The 22,784-nt window shown below is 33.9% G+C and overlaps 1 protein-coding gene across 8 annotated transcripts in view; it reads left to right on the top strand.

The window, feature by feature from the left end:
- Positions 1-22,784, top strand: part of BIRC6 (baculoviral IAP repeat containing 6) — a 317,039-nt gene that overhangs the window by 192,172 nt on the left and 102,083 nt on the right. For all 8 annotated transcript variants that reach the window (XR_011165250.1, XM_069072166.1, XM_069072160.1 and 5 more), the window contains 4 exons: positions 920-1,090; positions 4,781-4,954; positions 6,066-6,262; positions 22,383-22,683. Coding sequence is in view for 7 of the 8 variants with exons in the window: in XM_069072166.1 (XP_068928267.1) it covers positions 920-1,090; positions 4,781-4,954; positions 6,066-6,262; positions 22,383-22,683 (843 nt within the window). In the remaining variant the exon portion in view is untranslated. The remainder of the gene's footprint in view (positions 1-919; positions 1,091-4,780; positions 4,955-6,065; positions 6,263-22,382; positions 22,684-22,784) is intronic.

The raw sequence follows: 22,784 nt of genomic DNA on the forward strand, positions 1-22,784 counted from the left end.
TGTGTGTGTGTGTGTGTGTGTGTGTGTGTGTGTGTGTGTGTGTGTGTGACCCCATATCTTCAGGATTTGTGACCAAAATTGCCATAGTTTCCAAGCAAGGCTGAAAAAGTTCTAACTGAATAGTTAATGAATAAAGATGAATGGAATTTTTCCTTCTAATGTTCTCATGTGGAAGTATATAATTGGAGAAACTTGAAGAGTCACATGGTGGATGATAAATGTTGAATTATTAGTGGGGGAGAGAAATTAACTAGAATATGTATTAGTTACAGCTTAAAATGTTACAATCTTGTCTCACAAGGTAAAATGTAAAAATGAAATCTTGTATAGAGAGCTTTGTAAATTTGAAACTAAAGTCCAAACTCATAATATTATGTGACATTAGGCATATTATGAGGATTTCTTTTTTTTTCTTACCCTAGCTAGTCTTTGTGCCTCTTTTTTTGATCTCATCTTTTAATTCTTTCCTTTTTCTTTCTCCTTCTTAGTCTAGTTTACCCATCTGTTGTCTGGTTATGAGGGGCAACAGAAGTCACCTGTTGGCCATAGTTTTGGCTTCTTAACTGTTTTCACTTTGCTTAATAAATGACAATATGTATAATCTCTACTAAAAATTTTTGTTTTATTGTTGTTCTTTTTTGCCAAAATTGTGTTGATTTCTGAAAGCCAAATTTGCTTCAGGGCTCAGCATCATCATCTACTCATTATTGACCAACTCAAGGCCAAGAATGTTTATTATTCAGTAACTGTTAGTCCACTAGTTAATATGCCTGCACATGTATAAACACATAGATATATGCAACAGATACATATATATCTTCCTCTCAGGTGTCCATAACTGCTCCCTTCAGGGAACCTTTTTATCAAATAACTTCAACAACTTAAAATCTATTATTTGTTTGTTTCATTTTTTCCTTAGGTTTGAAATCCCAGTCTAAACGAGCTGTATCATCCACACCACCTCGTCCCCCATCAAGGAGAGGAAGAACAATGCCAGATAAAGTAGGTAGTAGCTCTTCATCAGCAACAGAGTCTTCCAGCAAAACCATTACTGTTCCTGTTTTTCACCTATACCACAAACATTTGCCAGGTAATTTTCAGAATGGTAGAGTAGCTGAATAATTATTTTCAGTTTATTTTAGCTCTACAGATTTGTATCAGCAGCAGCATTCACAATGTATTTTGGCCTCCAGTTTTACATATAGGAATTTGTAAATGCTACATGTCATTATTTAAAAGAGAAACTGATTTTAAGTTCTCCAATGCCTCACTTTTCCTGAAATATTCTCCACCTTTATTGAGAGCATCAATCTCTCTACCCCTCAGTACTCTTTGAGAGAATTACTGAGTTTGACTTCATATCTCTCTCACTAATTTTGACCGTGTAGTTAGCTAATTAAGCTCTAGACTAACTTCTACTCTGTAATCCCTTGTCCCTTTATCCTTTCACCATTCCTTCCTTCACAAACTTCAGCTCTACCCCACACTTCACACCTCCCTTATCTCTCTTCTTTATTGCTATTCCTGTGCTTTTGAATCAGTCTGAAAGAAGACATAAAACCCTGCTGTGTGCATTGTAAATTTATGATAACCAGGCTGTCTTTTTATTCCTCCTTAAAAGATTTTTTCTCTCATTCCATTCAAAAGTTTTTCAGCCTTCTTATTTCTCAGGCCTTCCCACTCTCTGTCAGATGAGGCCCTAACCTCTTACTTTCCTATGAAAATTGAGGATGTTCAATGTGAGCTTCCTCTTCTCTCAATATTCATCTTAAAACTCTTTGATATAATCCTTGGTTCTAGCCTGCTTTCTTTCAGTCTCTAAAAATGAAGTGAACTTTCTCTGTGCCTTTAATGTCGTTCCTCCCTTCTTCTCCAAAAGATTACAACTTCATTCATCTCCTTTTTCTAATTTTCAGTCTCTCTCCATCTCTTAATTCCTTTCCTACCTCTGTTTAAAAAAATAAGTCTTCGCTAGACCCCTATGTAAAAGCAATAGATACTTCCCTGCATTTCTTTTCTTCTTATTCCTTAACCTTATGTATTCCTTCTTTTGACTTTATCATTTAACTGAAACTAAGCTCTCCAAAGTTATCATTGATCCCTAATTGCAAAACTGATGGTCATTCCTCATTCTTGTCCACTGCATTTGACCCTGTTGAACACCCCTTTCCTGGATACCCTCCCCTTTCTGTATATTCAGTTGCTGTCTGAGCTTTACATCTCTATTTCCTTTATAGGCTCATCCTTCATGGCCTTTCCCCTAGTTATGGGTATTTCTCAAGATTGATCACAGGTGTTCATCTTTCTCAGTAATTTATGGATAATCTCATAATATGCCGTGGTTTTAATTATCCTTCTCTGTGTAGATGACTGATTAATCCATAACTTGTTCCAACCAAAGTTTCTAGTATCATTAATAATTTTTCTTCCTACCACCCTGTGATCTAGCCAGGACCATCCTTTTCTTTGTACTTTACAAACAATAATCCCCATCTCCCCTCAGGAATGCAGTTTGCTCTGTGAATCCTTATCGCTCCAAATGCTGGTGCCCTCCTATCTCAAACTAACTCATATTTAAATACTTTGTATTTATTTGTATTTCTGTTCTTTACATTCTGTTTATACTTACATATGTACTTGTTGTATCCCCCACTAGAATGTATTTGTTGGGTGGCCAGGTAGCTCAGCAAGTAAGAGCACCGGCTCCAGTGTCGGGATGACCTGGAGATTGAATCCCGGGCTCAGATACTCAGCACCACACCCAGAAATAACTGGCCGTGTAACCTTGAACAAGTTACTTAACCCCGATTGCTTAAAAAAAAAAAAAGAATGTATTTGTTTCCTTATTGACTAATATATTATGGGCACATAGTAGCACTCAATATTTATCAATTCCCTCAATTACAAGCTGTTTTCTTTCCCTTGGTCTTCTTCAGGTTAAATGTGCTTAGTTCATTCAGTAGTACCTTGAGTGATATTTCCCCAGTGACTTACTATCCAGAATTGGCTATCAATTTACCATTATAGGATTTTGTATGTGTATGCATGAATATATGTTTACATAAGCATATGCTTATACATAATACCATATATGCATGTATGTGTTATATATGGTATTCACACACACGCTGTATATACTATTATATATATACTTGTCTCCCCAGTTATAATGAAAGTTCATGGCAAATAGTTATTGTTTTATTCTTTGTATTTATTTCCCAGTGCCAAGTATACTCCATGGCACTATAGTACATTCTTAATATATATTGATTGATTAGCAAGACATGTTAATAATATACTAGGTGCTCTATTTTTGATCTAAATAGATTATCCCTTACCCTTCTTATGTTTCAGTTCTAAAATAATTCTTTAATTTCTTCATCATTTCTCTTTCAGTACAATATGTATCCACTAACTCAATATGGATGCTTCTTAGTCTAGGTAAAAGATTGATTATGTAAAATTTCTATGAATGGTCAATCTTGGTTTCAAACTTGAAAACTCAAATTATTTTAGTTGTTGATAGAGTAATTGGTTTGCATTGAAATTTTAATTTATTAATTCCCGGAAATGTTACCTTCTAGGAGATATTTCAGTGTTAAATTCTCAAGCCAGTGTGCATAATTTTTTCATAGTCATAGAAGAAGCAGAAAAATAAGCGCACATACTAGTCATTTCCAGAGGTGGTAAAAGGAACCCAGACTCTTTATTTCATGGCTAGAATGCACAGTGTTAGTGTTGGACCTGGTGTCAGGAAGAACTGGGTTCATATTTTGCCTAAGATATATACTAGCTTTGTGACTTTGGGCAAGTCACTTAATCTCTGCCTCAGTTTCATCTGTAAAGTGCAGATAATAATACCACCTACCTTCAGTGTTGTAAAGATCAACTGATATAGTAGTGTTGCAAAGTTTATGCTTCAGTTGTTTAAAATTATAATAGCTTTACATACAAGTTAAAACCACACAAAAGACATACCTTGTATGCAAAGCACTTTGTAAACGTTAAAGTGCTATATAAATGCTTGTTATTATTTTGAATAAGTATTTTGTTTACAATTAATTTCAGTGTATTCTTTGAATCCCTGATTAAACAAATACCTGAATTTGTATAACTTTCCTGTCCACTTTATCTACTCTAGGCTATTAACTGCCATTTTTTTAACTCATAACAATAAGGTTCCAAAGTCTGACACATTTTAAGTGGTACTTATTTTGTTTATGTGAATTTAACGCTATTAAAATTAAGATTAGGATGAATATTGAGGTTTGTGACAGCAAAGAAAGCAATGATTGGTAAGAATTTGTTTGTAAGTATTATCTTGGTCAAGAAATTCTTAGTCCCATTACTAGGAGTTAAACAGGATATCCTTAACCCAACAAAGAATCTACAGTAGATATAAGCAGCTCTGATCCCCTTTTACAAGTATTTATACCTTTAACATTTGAGGCAGGTAACCATTCAAATTTGGAGGATAATTTATGCTCTACTTTCTTCCCCTTATTCCCAAACCTAAAATTCAGTTAGTTTTTGTAGGGCTTTAAAAGACGATATTTTTCTGATCATTTCTCTTGAAGGACTGTTATTATTGGTAAAAATTCATTTCCCACCAAAATTAAGAGATCCTAATTGATGAATTAATTGTATTGTAAAGTTATGGCTTAGGAGATGGCAGGTTTTTTTTCTCCACCTTACTATTTAGTGTGTTTAATTAAATGGTTCTAACCAAAATATCCTGCTAACTTTTACACAAAAAGTGTCTTGGTTATGTTGTTCTTAGGCCAACCACTGCCAGCAGAGATGACTCTTGCCCAGCTTTTAACTCTACTGTATGATCGGAAGCTCCCTCAAGGATACCGTTCAATTGATTTGACTGTTAAATTGGGCTCTAAAGTTATTTCAGACCCAAGTCTTTCAAAAACAGATTCTTTTAAAAGACTCCATACTGAGAAAGGTATGTATTTGACTGTCCTTGCTATATTTAGAATCTCTTGTTTAGGAGGACAATTTCAATTAGTTGCTTCAGAAGCACTGACATATAATTCAAACTATGTTAGAGTACTAAAACAACAACTTTATTTCTTCATATCTCTTTCACTAGCAGTTGTGGGGAAATATCTCTAATATATCTGTCTGGGCTGTGGTATTAAATAATCAAGACAAATGTTTATGTTACTTTTAAAAAGAAAAAGTTGATAGAAAATTTATAAATAAAGAATTCTCCTCATACAGGAAGCTTAAGGTATTTTATAGACGTTCCATTAATTTATGTAGTAGTCCTATGAGACAGTAGCAGGCATTAACATTTTCATTATGCAGTTAAGAATCTGAAATAGAAAATGTATAGGTTTGCCAAATTCTTGCTTTTAGTGAAAAAGATGTAGTCCATTCAACTCCCAAATTTGCAGTCTGGTTCTCTCTTCTCTTTAGGAATTATTAGACATATGGCAAATCTTATTTTTAGAGTATAGAAAATCATAAAGGGAAGTTTTTACTTAAATGGTTATAGTTTTTCTTGACTGATTACTTTTAAAGTTGGTATTTTTAGTCTGTATTTTTTGGATATTATTGTTTTCCTTGAGACCTAGTTATGCCTTTATTAATTAAAATTTGTGTTTCTCCCTTTAGAATTATTTATAGGGGACAGAAAAGTGAATAAACCAAGGAGGGACAGAGAATTGGAGATTAGGGTGAAATATCTTGTGTCTTTATAATTTGCCTTATTTAGATAATCTCTAGGTCTTATAGTTTCACTAGTTTCACTTATCTAAAGGACACATATTTTAGCTGGAGAAGTTATTTTCAGATCAGTTTTTGGAATCTGATAGGACATGCAGCCAATAATGTTTTTATCTTCACTCATAGTCCTCAAATTCCTTGCATAAGCCTGAGAAACATATACATTTTTATACTCAGGAAAAAATTAAGTTATTTTCATTAAATTACGATTTTTTAAAATAATCGAGATAGTCTCATCTGATTTTTTAAATAAAATAAATGTTATAAATATAGTAATGCTATATTCTTTTTTTATATCTTTCTTCCTTGTCATTTCATCACTGTAGATCATGTTGACTTACTTGGGAGCTGTCCGGAAGATGAAATTATCACCCCAAATGATGAATGTATGGAAACAGTGTTGGATGAATCTTTTCTTGAAACCTGTCCTATTCAATCACCATTGCAAGTTTTTGCAGGAATGGGTGGGTTGGCTCTAATTGCAGAGAGGTTACCCATGCTATATCCAGACGTAATTCAACAAGTAAGTTGAATTTGTTATTTACATGTAATATAAGTATAATACCAGAAATTGTTTTTGTCTAACATTTCCATTTCTGGTTTGTGTGAAAATTTTCTTTAAAACTGTTTAAAAAAATCTTATCTCTCTTTATAATGTGACATGTTTTCCATCTGTGTGTGTGTATGTATGTATATATGTACATGTGCATTTATCTGTCTTTCTGATTAGAGGTGTGATATCTTTAGTATGGGAAACTTCCTGGGATGGAAGCATGCTTCATTAGTACAGATTAACACACCTGTTTATAATTTAGCCTCTCGGACATTTGGTCACAGTCACACAACTATTATGTACCAGCAGCAGAACTTGACCTCAGTTTTTCTTGATGCTAAGATCAGCTCTTTATGACTCCATTTTACTTCTTTATAGGTAGTACTCTTTTTATTACTTTTCTGCATAATATATATTTTTAAAATGCCCCTCTATACCTTCAGTCAGTCTCTCAGTTGTTCACACTGAGTATATTGTAGAGTTGGATATGACCCAAGTTTTCTTAGGACCTGTACTCCAAAACTGGTTAAGAATCACCTCAACCCTTGGAATGATAATGATAGAACAAATCTATTTATCTTTTTCTTTATGCGATATTTTTTAAAAACCATTATTTTTTCAGGTGTTGGGAGATAGAGATTATGTATAAGGAGCCTACATTAATATGCTTTAAAAGAATAAAACAATTTAGATAACTAAAATACATAGTTTTACAAAGTGAGACAAAGTGCTCTGTCAGGTCCTTTGGGTGAGAGGGGAGCAGTCAGTACAAGTTGAGTTGCATTATAGAATGTTTCCTGGAAAACAGTAGTATTTGAGTTGGGTTGTTTTTTAGACCATACTACGCTTTATTTTTTTATGCATATATATTGCTTTTTTCTATTTAATATTTTATTTCTTCCCCAGTTACATGTCAAGACAATTTTGAACATTCCTTTTTACAAGATTTTGAGTTACATACTTTCTCCCTCCCTTCATTTCCCTTCCCTCTTCCTTAAATGGTAGGCAATTTGGTATGGGTTATACATGTGCTATCAAGTAAAATATATTTCCATGGTAGTCACAGTTGTTAAAGAATAAACATATCAAAACAAAAAAAAACATGAAAAAGAATAAAGTAAGTGAAAAAAGCATACTTCAATTTATGTTCAGAGTCCATCATTTCTTTATCTTGATGTGGATAGCATTTTCCTTCATGAGTCATTTGTACTTGTCTAAGAAATGCTGTGTCATTCATAGTTGATCATCACACAGTGTTGCTGATACTGTGTATTATGTTTTCCTGGCTCTGTTCATTTTACTTTGCATCAGTTTGTACATGTCTTTCCAAGTTTTCTGAAATCTGTCTGTTCATCATTTCTTATTGCACAGTAGTATTACATTACATTGATACACCACAGCTTGTTCAGCCATTCTCCAATTGATGGACATATCTTCAATATCAATATTTTGCCACCATGAAAAGGATCACTGTAAGTATTTTTGCACACGTAGGTCCTTCGTCCTTTTTAATGATGTCTTTGGGATAAAGACTTAAAAGTGGTATTGCTAGGTCAGGTGTGCACAGTTTGGTTGCCCCTTCCAAATTGCTCTTCAGAGTGGTTAGATCAGTTTACAACTCTACCAATAGTGCATTAGTGTCCCAACTTTCCCATATCTTCTCCAACATTTATCATTTTTCCTTTTTTTTGTCGTATAAACCAATCTGATAGGTGTGAGGCGGTACCTCAGAGGTATTTTAATTTGTATTTCTGTAGTCAGCAGTGATTTAGAACACTTTTTCATATGCCTATAGATAGCTTTGAAATCAACCTGTTCATATCCTTTGACCATTTATCAGTTGGGAAATGGCTTGTATTCTTATAAAATTGATTCAGTTCTGTATATATTTGAGAAATGAGGTCCTTATCAGAAGCACTTGCTATAAAGATTGTTTCCCATATTTCTGCTTTCCTTCTAATCTTCATTGCATTGGTTTTGTTTGTACAAAAGCTTTTTAATTTAGTATAATCAAAATGATTTATTTTACATTTCAAAATGCTCTCTTTCTCTTGTTTGTTCATGAATTCTTCCTTACTCCATAGATCTGACAGATTGACTATTCCTTTTTGCTTTTGCTGTCAGCTTTTATGTCTAAATCATATACCCATTTCAACCTTATCTTGGTATGTAGTGTGAGATATTCGTCTATACCTAGTTTGTGCCTTAGTTTCCCAGCAGTTTTTGTCAGATAGGGAGTTATTATCTCAAAAGCTGAGGTCTTTGGGTTTGCCAAACACTAGGTTACTATGGTCATTTACTACTATGTCTTGTGTTCCACTGTTTCTTACCTAGTACCAGATAGTTTTGATGATTACTGCTTTATAATATAAGTTGAGATTTGGTATTTCTAGACAGTCTTCCTTTACAATTTTTTTCATTAATTCCCTTGATATTCTTGGCATTTTTTTCTTCCAAATAAATTTTGTTATTTTTTCTAATAATTTTTTGGTACTTTGATTGGTATGGCACTGAATAAGTAAATTACCTTAGTTAGAATTGTCATTTTTATTATATTGACTCAGCCCAACCATAAACAATTGATATTTTCCCAGTTGTTTAGATCTGACTTTGTTTAAAAAATGTTTCACAATTGTGTGCATATGGTTCCTGGGTTTGTCTTAACAGGTAACCTCCCAAGTATTTTATATTATTTACAGTTATTTTAAATGAAATTTTGCTTTCTGTCTCTTGCTGCTGGGCTTTGTTGGTTATATAAAGAAATGCTAATGATTTATTTAGGTTTATCGTGTATCTTGCAACTTTGCTAAAATTGTTAATTATTTCAAGTAGTTTTTTAGTTGATTCTCTAGGGTTCTCTACATATACCGTCATATCATCTGCAAAGAATGATAGCTTTGTTTCCTCACTGCCTATTTTAATTCCTTCAATTTCTTTTTCTTCTCTTATTGTTATAGCCATTATTTCTAATCCTGTATTGAATAATTATGGTAATAATGACCATCCTTGCTTCACTCCTGATCATGCTTCTAACTTATTCACCAAACAGTTGATGTTTGCTGATGGTTTTCAGTAGATACTGCTTATCATTTAAAGGAATGCTCTCTTTAGTACCATGCTCTCCAGTTTTTTTTAATAGGAATGGGTTCTATATTTTGTCAAAAGTTTTGCAGCGTCTGTTGAGATTATCATAATGATTTCTGTTGGTTTTGTTATTTATATGGTTGATTGTATTAAGTTTTCCTAATATTGAACCAACTCTGCATTCCTGGTATAAATCCTAGCTGGTATATAAATTTAATCCTTGTGCTGTATGGCTGTAATTGCCTTGCTAGTAGTAGTATGTTCAAAATTTTCGCATCAATATTCATTAGAGGAATTGTTCTATAATTTTCTTTTTCAGTTTTCTCTCTTACAGGTTTACTTATCAGCAACATATTTTTGTCATAAAAGGAGTTTGGCAGGGCTTCTTTGCCTATTTCTCCAAATAGTTTATATAGTATTGGAATTCTTTAATTCTTAAAATGTTTGGTAGAAGTCACTTGTGAACCCATCTGACCCTGGGGATTTTTCCTTAGAGAGGTTATTACTGGCTTTTTCAATTTCTTTTTCTACGATGAGGTTATTTAGCCATTCTATTTCCTCATCTATTAATCTAGCTACTTTATATCTTTGTAAACATTCATTGATTTGTCTTAGATTGTCAAATTTATTGGCATATAATTGGGCAAACTATTTCCTAATGATTTCTTTAATTTCTTCATTGGTGGTGACTTTATTCTTCATTTTTGATACTGGGTATTTGTTTTTTTTTTTAACCAAATAACCAATGGCTTATCTAACTTGCTGGATTTTTTTTTTTTCAACATAAAACCATTTCCTAGTTTTATTTATTAGTTCAGTAGGTTTTTTTTAACTTTTAGTTTTATGAATCTCACCTTCCATTTTCAGGATTTCTCATTTGGTGCTTAATTGGAATTTTAAAATTTGTTCCATTTCTTATTCTTTTCAGTTGCATGTTCAACTTATTGATCTGTTCTTTCCCTGTGTTGTTTTATTTAGAGAAATAAATGTTCCCCTAAGTACTGCTTTGCATTCCATCAATTTTAGGATATTGTCTAATTGTTATCATTCTCTTATGAAATTATTGGTTATTTCTGTGATTTGTCCTTTGACCCACTTATTCTTTAGGAATAGATTAGTCAGTTTCCAATTATTTTTATTCTTTCTTTCCACTGTCTTGTTGAATGTAAATTTTTTTATTGCATTATGATCTGAAAAGAATACATTTAATATTTCTGCCTTTCTACATTTGATTTTAAGTTTTTTATGCCCCATTACATGGTCAATATTTTTGTGGTGCTATGTGCTGCTGAGAAAGCTTTTATTTCTGTTCCCATTCAGTTTTCTCCAAAGATCTGTTATATCTAACTTTTCTAATATTCTCTTCACCTCCTTAGTTTCTTTCTTGTTTAATTTTTGTTTGAGTTTCTCAAATTATGAGAAGGGTTGCTATTTCTTCCTCTTAGTCACTTAACTTTTCCTTTAAGAATTTGGATGCTAGGGGCGGCCAGGTAGCACAGTGAGTAAGAGCACCGGGTCCAGTGTTGGAACGACCTGGCGATCGAATCTGGGCTCTGACACTTAGCACCCACGCAGAAACACCTGGCCGTGTAACCTTGAGCAAGTTACTTAACCCCAATTGCATAGGGGCAGCCAGGTGGCTCTGCAAGTAAGAGCACCGGCTCCAGTGTCGGGATGACCTGGGGATCAAATCCGGGTGCAGATACGTAGCACCACACCCAGAAATAACTGGCTGTGTAACCTTGAGCAATTTATTTAACCCCGATTGCTTTAAAAAAAAAAAAAAGAATTTGGATGCTATACCAGTTGGTGCATATATGTTTAGTGTTGGTATTGCTTCATTGCCTATTTTATCTTTTAGCAATTTATAGTTTCCTTCTTTATCTCTTTTAATTAGGTCTATTTTTGCTTTGTCTGATATCTGGTTTGCTACCGCTTTTTTTTTTTTACTGCAACTGAAGGATAATAGATTCTGCTCCAGTTCCTTATCTTTATTCTGTGTGTCTCTCTGTTTCAAGCATACTTCTTGTTAACAAATATTGTAGGATTCTGATTTTTGATCCACTCTGCTATCCACTTCCATTTCATGGAAGGGTTCATCTCATTCATATTCATAGTTAGGATTACTGTCTATTTACCTCTATCCTATTTTTCTTACTGTTTATTGTCCTCTCTCTCCTTTGAACCTTTCCCTCATCACTAGTACTTTTCTTCTGCCTGCCACTTCTCCTGATCTGTCCTCACTTCTGTAAGTCCCCCCTCTTCCTGCTCTTACTTTCTCCCTTCCTACTTTGATGTTTGGTAAGATAGATTTCTATATTCAACTGATTGTGTATATCATTCCGTCTTTGAGCCAATACTGATAAAAGTAAGGTTCAAGTGATGTCCATTGCCCACCCTCACCGCTTTCCCTCTATTATAATAGGTCTGGCATGCCTTTTCATGTGAAATAATTTACCTTATTCTACATCTCTCTTCCTTCTACACCCATTATGTTCCTCTTTCTCATCCTTTAATTATTTTTATGTCATTCCCTCAAATTTGCTTTATAGCCATGCCTTCTATGTATATTCCTTCTAGCTTTACTATTAGGGGTACTTAAGGAGTTACAAATATCATCTTCCCATATAGGGATGTAAACAGTTCAGTTCTATTGAATCCCTTAAGTTTTCTTTTTCCCTTTTCCATTTTTATGCTTCTCTTATGCCTTCCTTTTAATAAAGTTGGAGGTTGGGGTTTCAAGTAAAAAGGGAAGAGCAAAGGTTAAGACTTGATTAAATTGGGGCAGCTAGGTGGCACAGTGAATAGAGCACCGGCCCTGGAGTCAGGAGGGCCTGAGTTCAAATCCAGACACAAAAACTAGCCGTGTGACCTTGGGCAAGTCACTTAACCCCAACTGCCCTCCAAAAAAGCAAAAAAAAAAAACAAAACCCAACTTTATTAAATCAGTCTCTGAGGGAAGTATGAAAGGATTTTCTTACAAAAAAAGGTCCTACTTAATGTTATCATAAATTGGTTTATAACCCAGTTAACATGATAACCTCAAGCAATGCTTAGTATTTAGGAATTTGGTGTTGGAGGAGTTGAATATCAAAAATTGACTTATCTATAGATATTAAAAGTTAGAAGCTTTGTTGTCTGGAATCAGTAGATCACTGAATAATATTTTACTTAATTATGTAAATTCCTTATATTAGTTGCTTTATGTATTTTATCATTAAGATGTGCACAGTTTCATACATATGGAATTTTATAGAATAAACATTATAGCAGAATGATATACTATAATATAGTAGAATAAGATAAATTAGCCAAAATAAGTAATTCCTCCAAAATACATTTTTAAAAAGTAAAAAATAGCAACTGCTAAAGAAGAGACATAGTAAATGCCAAAATATGGAAAAAAGTTTGAAGAAAAATGGAACCATACTGAAAAAGTTTTCCCTAGACAAGGAAAGAGCTAGTTAAGTTATTAGAATACCATTATTTTTCTGTCTTAAGTGGAAGCAATGAAAGTAACTGCAAATCATATGTTTTCTGTTCTACAAATTATATTTCTTTTTGCATAGAATTATAATACCTATAGTTCCTATCTCACATTGTTATTATGATAATCAAATGAGATGTGAATATCAATTAGTTTTTATGGTCTTAGAATCTGATTTGGTTAATTAAGAGTATCTCCTTGTTCTGTCAAGATATAATACTGTTATGTTTTGCTTAACATTAACCAACATCTGTTTTTCAGATATAGTATAGGTTGTTGGTTATGAATTTCTGTTTGTTTTGAGGAATGAAAGAAAAATCTTAAACCTTAAGCATTAAGAAGCCAAAATATTTATCAACCTGTTGAATATCCCCTTTTCCTGCTGTTCTAGTATCATGGTATTTAGAAGTCTACCTCACTTTGCCAAATAATTATAATAATAATTATATCCACACAGTGTCAACAGATTGATTTATTGATGGGTCCCATAGCATTGTATGAATACTTTGTAGGGAATTTTCTGAAAAATATGGACAAGGACGATAGGGTAAGAGAGCATGGATGAGTGATTAAAGGGAGTACTCACGTGGTTGAGATTCCTGATTCATCAAAGTATTTGCACAAGGCCTAGAATTTTTATTTAATGACTAACTTATTAATATTTCATCTTCTTGTCATTGCTATTATTTTCCAGTGCTTCAGAAAAAGCCATAAATACTAGTTATAAGTTTTGGAAGAATAGCCTATAAAATATATCAGAAAATGCTGTAATTCTTTTGTGTTTGCATTATTATTATAGATTTTTACTGACTTAAAGGCCTCACACAACTAGCATACTTTAAGGTTATATGGGGGGTGGGTGAAGATATATGTGCATTGGCACCTTTTCTCTATATGCTTTTCAGCAAGGTGCAGCCATGAATAGAACCCTGGACTTGGAATCAGGAAGACTCATTTTCATGAGTTCACATCGAGTCTTAGACACTTACTAGCTCAGTGACCCAAAGCAAATCACTTAACCCTGTTTGCTTCAGTTTCCTCATCTATAAAATGAGCTATCAAACCACTCTAATATCTTTGCAAAGAAAATGCGAAAATGGGATCACAAATCATCAAGCAAGACTGAAATGACTGAACAATGAATTCAGAATAAACAATTTAAATTTTTTATGTCAAATTGTTTCTTTTGAAATTTAACTATGCTAATAGTTCTTGCAGAAAAACTAGCAAAAGACTATAGCACAGTGTGTGTGTCTATGTGTAGGGACCCATTGAATTATAAAGCTTGATTTGGTGCCGTCCTGGTAACTATTTTAGATCTTTACATTGTTTATAGTCCTGTTAAGATAGTAAAAAGATTCTAATTTACCTTAGAAGAACCTACTCCAAATAGAGACATATTCTTACCTTTCACTTGCCAGTGTTCTTTCCTATTTCATTACCCTTTTAAGCTAAACTGTTCATCTTTAGCTGCATAAAATTTGTGATGATGTACTTAATTCACTGGAAAACACGAACATTTTACTTGAAAGCACACATAGGAAACAGTACCACCAAAATGTTTAAAAGCCTTTAAATTACCTTCAAGTTCACTTCTCAGTTATCAGAAATCTTCCATCTTTCTGATTTTCTAATTCCAGTGATATTTAAGATCAAAACATTTCTTAAATATTTTTATGACCAAGGGCTAATAATTTAACTTCTTCTGAGTCTGAGATTAAGCATTTACAAAGGGTCCTTTATAATACCTGTAGTTCCTGTCTCACATTGTTATTATAATAATCAAAAGAGATATTATATACAATTTTATAAGCTATTTTATTCATAGTTCATAAATGTTAAGCACTAGCTGTGTGCCACGTACTGTGAAATAGATAGATAGATCTATACACACACACACACACACACACACACACACACACACTCATTTACCAGCCAGCCTAGAAACCCAGCTCTGAATGATAGATTTGGAGTGGATTCAAATCCTAGCTGTTATTTGTCATTTCCCTGACCATACGCAAAACACTTAATTTCTCTATGCCTGATTTATATATTTTGTAAAGTTTGTGAGGTCACATATATAAAGGACTTTCCAAAACTTAATGTAACTATGTAAGTGCTAGTTATGATGATAAGTGAGTTCAACTAGATGACCTTTGAAGTCCATTGCAGCCCTAAAACTACAAAGGTAAGATAACTTTGAAGTTAGGAAAAAGTGTATTACAATTTTTAAACAAATTTTGGAATATTAGCCCTTTGCAATTTGAGGACTTGTTATGCAATTCATCAGTGCTTGTGTGTTTTATATAATAGGTTTTTTGCTAAAAAGAAATTGTATTTTAAATGAAATTGCTTGAAAATGCCCTAGAGAGGCTTATGATTTGAGAGAATTAGTTTGAATAGAAATTTATTAATCCTGCATTTATCTTTTCATAAATCTTTAATCTCACTTTTTAGGTTTCCTTAATGTGGGGTGCAGTTCTACATTTTATATGATTTCCAAGTCACATACTGACTACAGGGCTGCTTTTACTCCTCTTCCACTTTTTTTTTTAAGAGCAATTGGGGTTAAGTAACTTGCTCAAGGTTACATGGCCAGTTATTTTTGTGTGGGTGCCATGGTTTCCTGACACTCCTGACTCCAGCACTCTTACTCACTGCGCCTCCTGGCCGCCCCTAAGCAATTGGGGTTAAGTAACTTGCTCAAGGTTACACGGCCAGTTATTTTGTGTGGGTGTTAAGTAGCTGAGCCCAGAACCGAACCCAGGTATCCCGACTCTGGGGCTGGCGCTCTTACACTGCGCCACCTGGCCGTCCCACCTCTTCCACTTTTTTATGCCAGAAGTTAGCAACATTTTTAGCATTTGTTATTTCGTCATGTCTCATAGAGTCTGTAATTTGCATTTGGCTAATTCTAATTTTCAAGGAATTACTTTCTTTAGTCAAGTTTTGTACTTTTTCGTAAAAATATGAAGTTCTCCTCATTTTTATTCCTAAGTTCTTACTTCTTTTTAAATATTTTCTGTCACTGTTCTCATTTGATTTTTTTTTTTAAAGCAATCGGGGTTAAGTAACTTGCTCAAGGTTACACGGCCAGTTATTTCTGGGTGTGGTACTCAGTATCTAAGCCCAGATTTGATCCAGGTCATCCTGACGCTGGAGCCGGTGCTCTTACTTGCTGAGCTACCTGGCCGCCCCTAAGCAATTGGGGTTAAGTAACTTGTTCAAGGTGACACACGGCCAGGTGTTTCTGGGTGGGTGTTAAGTGTCTGAGCCCGGATTCGATCTCCAGGTCATCCCGACACTGGAGCTGGTGCTCTTACTCGCTGTGCTACCTGGTCGCCCCTCTCATTTGACTTCAAAAATAACTTTTCATCAAATAAACCTCATGTGGGAATTCTTGTTGGACTTGTCTCCAAGTTGCATTTTTCTTTGAAACTTTGCTTGTAGGTGTTTTTAAGTCATTCTCTTCCTTTCTGTTTGTATCTTACATTTCCCTATCACCAGGATAGTTCTTTATGCTGGAGTTTTTGTTTGTTTGTTCATTTTTCCAGCCTGTGTATTAGGTTTGAACTTTATATTAGCTCTCAGTTGTGCATACTGATAGGGAAGATGCTAGTCTGAGCTTCTGTACTCTTACATACTTCTACTTTGATAGCTCAGGTTTGGGGTCTGCAAATTTTTAAGTGCTCCTATTGTGGCATGAACCAGTATGAGATCTGGTCACTTCCCTCTTGATCTGAGCTTTGCAATATCCTGGCTGAGGATTGGGTTTGTCATCATCTTTTACTTGGGAATTTCAGTAAACTGCCCTGGACTAATAAATAAAAAGTGTGACCCACATTAAGGGAGCCTAATAATTGAGGGCTATCATTTATACAAAGATAAATCCAAGATTAATAATTTTCCATTCAAATTGCCTTCAATCATAAGGCTCTAGTACATTTTCAAATGTATTTTATTTAGAATTCAGTTTCTATTAACAAAAAATCTATAATACACATGGACTAAGGAGTTGAATAGCAGGTCCTCAAATTATAAAAGGTTAATATTCTAAAATTTGTTTGAAGCTTGGAATACACTGGGGGGATCTGCACCTTCAGAGCAATTGTATTATTGATTCCACTTTGGTCTGAGGTTTCTGCCCTGGTTCTTCCACTGTAGACTTATGAATGCTGGTTTGAAGGCAAACACTGAATCACTTTTCTGCTCCTAGGATCCGTGCTACAGTGTTCTTTTCCTGTACTTGTTCTTTGTTTAGTATATAGCTAGGGCCAGCTGTGCCTCCACTCTGTGGAACTAGTTGTGAGCAGCAGAGCTGCCACTTTATGCCCTTGTTTTTTCCTTCCCTAGTTCCCTGACTTGGTCCTTTTCCATTTTAGTTCCTTGATACTGAAATTCTCTGCAGACCTCTGTCTCCCTAAAGCACTCTTGCTTGTAAAAATGCCTCAACGGGAATATTTTCTTAGCTTTCCTGATTATAATTCAGTCTGTTACTTTTTCTACATCATTGTGAAGAAAGTATAGTGGAAAGGTAGGCTGTCCTGCTTCCTCTTACCCTGCCACATTGACTCTGCCTTCCATTGTCATCATTTGTTAAGGACCCGAGGGTCAGTGTTTTATTGAGAAGAGGAAGCCAGCCTTTAGATTGAGTAAAAGGGGAGCTCATGTCTGGTCTCTTGGCATTTACTTGATGTGTGTTGCTCGGCAAGTTACTTAACCTGTCTGTGTTCCCGTCTAAGACTGTCTTTTGGAGAGCAAGTGCTTGACATATATTTTTAGATAGTTTCCTTAAGGGAAACTGAGGAGTAGTTCCTCTGCAGCTACTAAAGCTCAGGTCCGGTCCTCCACAAAAAAGAAAAATCAGGACCTAGTCCTTGAAGTTCATATTGCAATAATTTAGGGCTGTGTAATTTCATCTTTATAAATACTCCCTTCACTAGTGTAGTTCATATCACATATACAACTTTGAGAGTTGCTGTGTTCAAAAAATTCCATCACTTTGGCCCACCTGTAAATGAACCTCTTCGTCTTTAGCCAGACTAGTCTTTTGAAAATATGTATGCTTTCTGTCATTAGCCACATAATAATTCCTTTCCAGATTGATAAGTACTTTCCATATTTTGTTAGGAAACCCAAAATCCTCTCCATACCACAATGAAGCATTAGAATAGGGCTTCAGAGAGTTTGAAATTGTTTATAAGTAAAAACAGCTAGGTGGTATAATGGGATAGATTGCCAGGCCTAGATTCAGGAAGATCTAAGTTCAAATTCAGCCTTAGACACTTATTAACTTTATGACTCTGGGCAAGTCACTTAACCCTGTCTGTCTCAGTTTTCTCATCTGTAAGAATAACTAGAGGAGAAAATGGTAAGTCACTCCAGTATCTTTGCCAAGAAAACCCTAAAAGAGTTGAATATAACTGAAAAACAAATAACAGCAAAAATAAGCACATTAAAAACTCAATGCTACCTAAACCTATTTGATTATTTATATGTGTCTGAGTTATAATACTGACTATAGTTTCTCATTGCTTCAAGAAATATAACTACAATTTCTTTTACTATACAAATGTTGTCCATCTAATTAATGCAATTGTTCAGACCCTTTTTGTTTTAATCAGTTATCTCTTCTGCTTTCTTTCTCCCCAATTTAAAATGAAAGTAGTCTCATATTTTTCTTATTGTCTTCCTCTTTATGTCTATGTCTATAGCTAAGCAGCTCAAGATCAGAAAAGAGAGCTTAATGGAATGAGACATTCTATGTCTTTAAATGTATTGATAAAATTAACACCTTGACAATTTAATTCTGTTCCATCATTCTTCACTTAATTAATATGGCTACATTCAGTTGGTTGTATGGAGTCCTGAGGTAGACTTCAAATTTCTGTGTTAACCTATTTACAAAAGAGATTTTAAAAAATCTTAATTTCATGCACTATTTTCATATTATGAAATTTGTAATAGTGTCATTTTATGTTATAATTAATCAAAGTCTTCCAAGTTAAAACATTATTCCAGTTGCTTCTCTCCTTAATAAAATATTAAATACGTAGGATTATTTAAAAATTCAGGAATAGTATTTCATTTCCTCATCTCTTCAGATGAAGAATTTGAAATAGCCTTTGGAGTCCCTTCAAGCTCTAAATTGACAATGATGAATTAATCAGCAATATAGATTAAATATTGTACACAGGCATTTCTGTACCAACACATCTGTTCAAAATATCTTCCTTAAATTAGAGCACGATTTTCTTATCACATACAACATTGTGATCGTAGTTATACCATCCTTTTAATCACCAGTATCTTGACTTGAGAGGCACCCTGGCAACCTGAATTTATGTCCTGTCTTTGACTCATACTGGCAGTGGAACCAGGAAAAAGTCACTTTCCCTCTCCGTGCCCTAAGCAACTCTCTAAAACTGTAAGTTGCAGATATACATTAGAGGCGTGGGAGTTTTATATTACATGATATCCTCACACGTATGAAATCACAAGCCCAGACCAATCCTAATGTTGACTGATAACTGTTTTATGATAATTGGCTGATGACTTCATTATGATTTTCTAATTATGCGACATTTTAAGATTAGGTACACTATGAGAAAAATAGTTTAAGAAGCATACTATTTGAGAACTCTGTCCAAAAAGTTATTTGTAATTCTGGGAAATTTAAATGAAAAGATATGCATTCCAAATGCAAAAGCACTTAGAAAATTAAAGATGTTTTTATATATGATGCTGAAAAATAAATTTTGCCAAATGGAAATCAAGAAGCCAGTTGGGACATCTCAATTTATAAGTGTCTGGCACAAGGTGACGTTTCAGTTTCTTAAATGTGGCTCTCATCTCTACTTCTCATTAAGGGAAGTTTTTGAACAAGCATATAAATGGTATATTAGAACCTGAGTGGACAAAAGGGAGGTTGTTTCACTCTGTCATTTAGCTCTGCTGTCGGAAACCCAAGGTGGAGTAATATTTTGGGCTCTTTATGACCATAGGAAAGCTGAGACAACAGAATCCAAATCTGATACAATTTGAACATACAAAGAGATGTTTTAATACAATTTTGTTTTTAAATATTTACAAATTATTAAGCTAAGGAAAGGTTGATATTTGTAACATTTTTATTAGATTTTAAATTAGCTTTTCTGTATTTCATGATTATATGGAATTGTTTAATTGATTATAATAATGCATTAATATGAATAAATTCCAGTCCCATTAAAAAACACAATATAAAATAACAAATGGACAGAACTTTGTATGTAGATGTCTTTAAGCAGGGATTCTTTGATTGCTGGTTAGTGATGTCTTTGGGTAAGACTGTGAATAAGTATAACTTTTCAGTAGATAACTTCTGTGAGCTTCTTTCTAATTATCAAATATTCTGATTCTGTGAAATTTTCTTTTGGCTGTGTTTGTATTATATACTGCAACTTAGCCTTACACTCATAGTTATTAACTAAATGATTTTAATGTTTTTATCTACTTCAAAGTCTTCCTTTACATTGATCAGAAGTTCTTTTCCATTTTGAAAAGTAAGACATCTGGATTTTCCCCCCTTCAGTTCTTGGATGCTTATCTTATAAAATACCTGAATAACTGTTCTCTCTAAGTTATGCTATTTCATGTATTCTCTTTTTCATTAGTGTATAAAATTTATAGTAATTTAGTTGCCACTGTAGATGTATACAATTGGTAGACTCATTATTTCTGGATGTGATAGTGTAGAATGTGACAGTGGTTTATTGTCCCATTAATAGTACCTATAACTTTCAGTAAAGTTGATGGAATTAGATAAATTCTGAGGTAGATATTGCCATTGATTCCTTCCCTTATTTTCTATGCCTGGAAATTTAATCTATTTTAAATACCCGTTTCTAAAGTTCTTGAGAGCAAAAATTCTGGGACCAATTCAGAGATTTGGATCTACTTTTAGCTGTACATACAGGATTGTTCCTTTTGGCTTAGTCCTAACCCAAGAATACCCTTAAGGGGAAATGTCTGGAAGACCTCTTTATTCACTTTATCATACAAAATATCCTATGGACCGAGTCAAACCCAGACATTGTAGAGTTGTATTAAAACTGGCAGTCACATATAAGGAATATTGATGATGGTCCATTTCACCAAAACTTGTTCTTTATAATGAGACCTCCTTGTTTTCGTTGCTTGATTTCTGTTTTAAATCTTCATAGTTCGTATTGTTCTTCATGGAAAGGAATATATAAAAAATTATTATTCAAAATACATTTAATCCAGCTTCATAAAGTTACTAACATTTTTATTCTGTCTTCATAGTTTCCTCATCTATAAAAGACATATACATATACATCCCTTCTTTTCCCAGGTTGTTGTGAAGAGAAAATGAGTATTATCTGTTAAATCCAACAAATACATCAAATATCTTCTCTAAGTTGTTGGTTAAGACAGAAATATAGTTAGGATATTGAACTTGTCCTTCGTGTTTATGGTCTAGTTAGAGGACTGTGCAACAAATACAGTCACATGTTTTTTGTTTTGATCTAGAACTGTGATTTCATTCTTCCCTGGGGAAATTTCCTATATCAGTATAGATTAGCACCTGCTAAGCAATACAGTATCTGAAAGAGTTGCCTGTGGACACTGAGCAGTTCACTGACCTGCCCAGGATCACATAGCCATCATGTCAGAAGACAGACTTAAAATTCAGTGATTCTGATTCCATGGCCAAGTTTCTATCCACTCTGCCAATATAGTACAAAATTAGGTGCAATATAGTGTGGTTGAAAGAACTATGGATTTTCTGGCCTCAGACACTAGACACTTACTAGGTATGTGACCTTGGGAAAGTCACTTAACCCCAATTGCCCTGCCTTCCCCCCTCCAAAAAGAAAAAAAAAAGAACTATGGATTTGAAGTTAGAAACTATGGTTGAATCCTGCCACTCCCGCTTACTGTCTTTGTGACTGGAGGCACTTATCACTTGACTTGTCTCAATCTCAGTTTCCTCAGTTATAAAATGTACATAACAGTAGCCTCAGTGGATTTTGGGGAAGATCAAATGATATAATACATGTAAAGTACCGTAAAAACTTTGAAATGTTTTATAAACGTTAATTATTGTTATTGTTAGTATTCTTATGGTATAAGTCTATAAAATAAATGGAAACAAACATTGTTTGTTAGATTCCCCAAGACTAGGAAGATCAAGAACTTTCCCATAGAAATTTGATTTTGATTTTGGCTTTTGAGGATGAGTAGTAACTAAAATGGGTCGAATAGCAAGGTATGCCCAGCATAGTAGGTATTTAAGCAAAAGTTATCATACATTATCCAGTAAATGCAATTAAATTTTTACAGTAATGAGAGTTTTCATTATATATAGTTTCAAACATAATTTTTGGTAGTTGTCTGTAGATTATATTTGTCTTCATTCTAATTAAGATAATGGCAATATTTTCTGCGAAAGAAGAAATAATTTAATATTAACATGAATTATAGATAAAATAGTAAAACTTTATTCTTTCTTAGGTTAGTGCCCCAGTAGTTACATCTACCACTCAAGAAAAGCCAAAGGACAGCGATCAATTTGAATGGGTAACCATTGAACAGTCAGGAGAATTGGTATATGAAGCTCCAGAGACCATTGCTGCTGAACCTCCACCAATTAAGTCAACAGTACAGACAATGTCTCCCATACCTGCTCATTCTTTAGCTGCCTTTGGGTTGTTTCTCCGTCTACCTGGTTATGCTGAGGTGCTTTTAAAAGAAAGAAAACATGCCCAGTGTCTACTTCGATTGGTATTGGGAGTAACAGATGATGGAGAAGGAAGTAAGTATTTAAAATTAACAGTCAATTTGTATGAAAAGACACCACAGAACCCTATAAATGGTCGAGTAAAATTCGGTATTTTTGCAAATATGCACTACTTG

This window comes from Petaurus breviceps, unplaced genomic scaffold, assembly GCF_028583685.1.
Source record: "Petaurus breviceps papuanus isolate PSGF00001 unplaced genomic scaffold, PetGlider_PUasm1.0 90845, whole genome shotgun sequence".
In the NCBI taxonomy this organism is placed as follows: domain Eukaryota; kingdom Metazoa; phylum Chordata; class Mammalia; order Diprotodontia; family Petauridae; genus Petaurus; species Petaurus breviceps.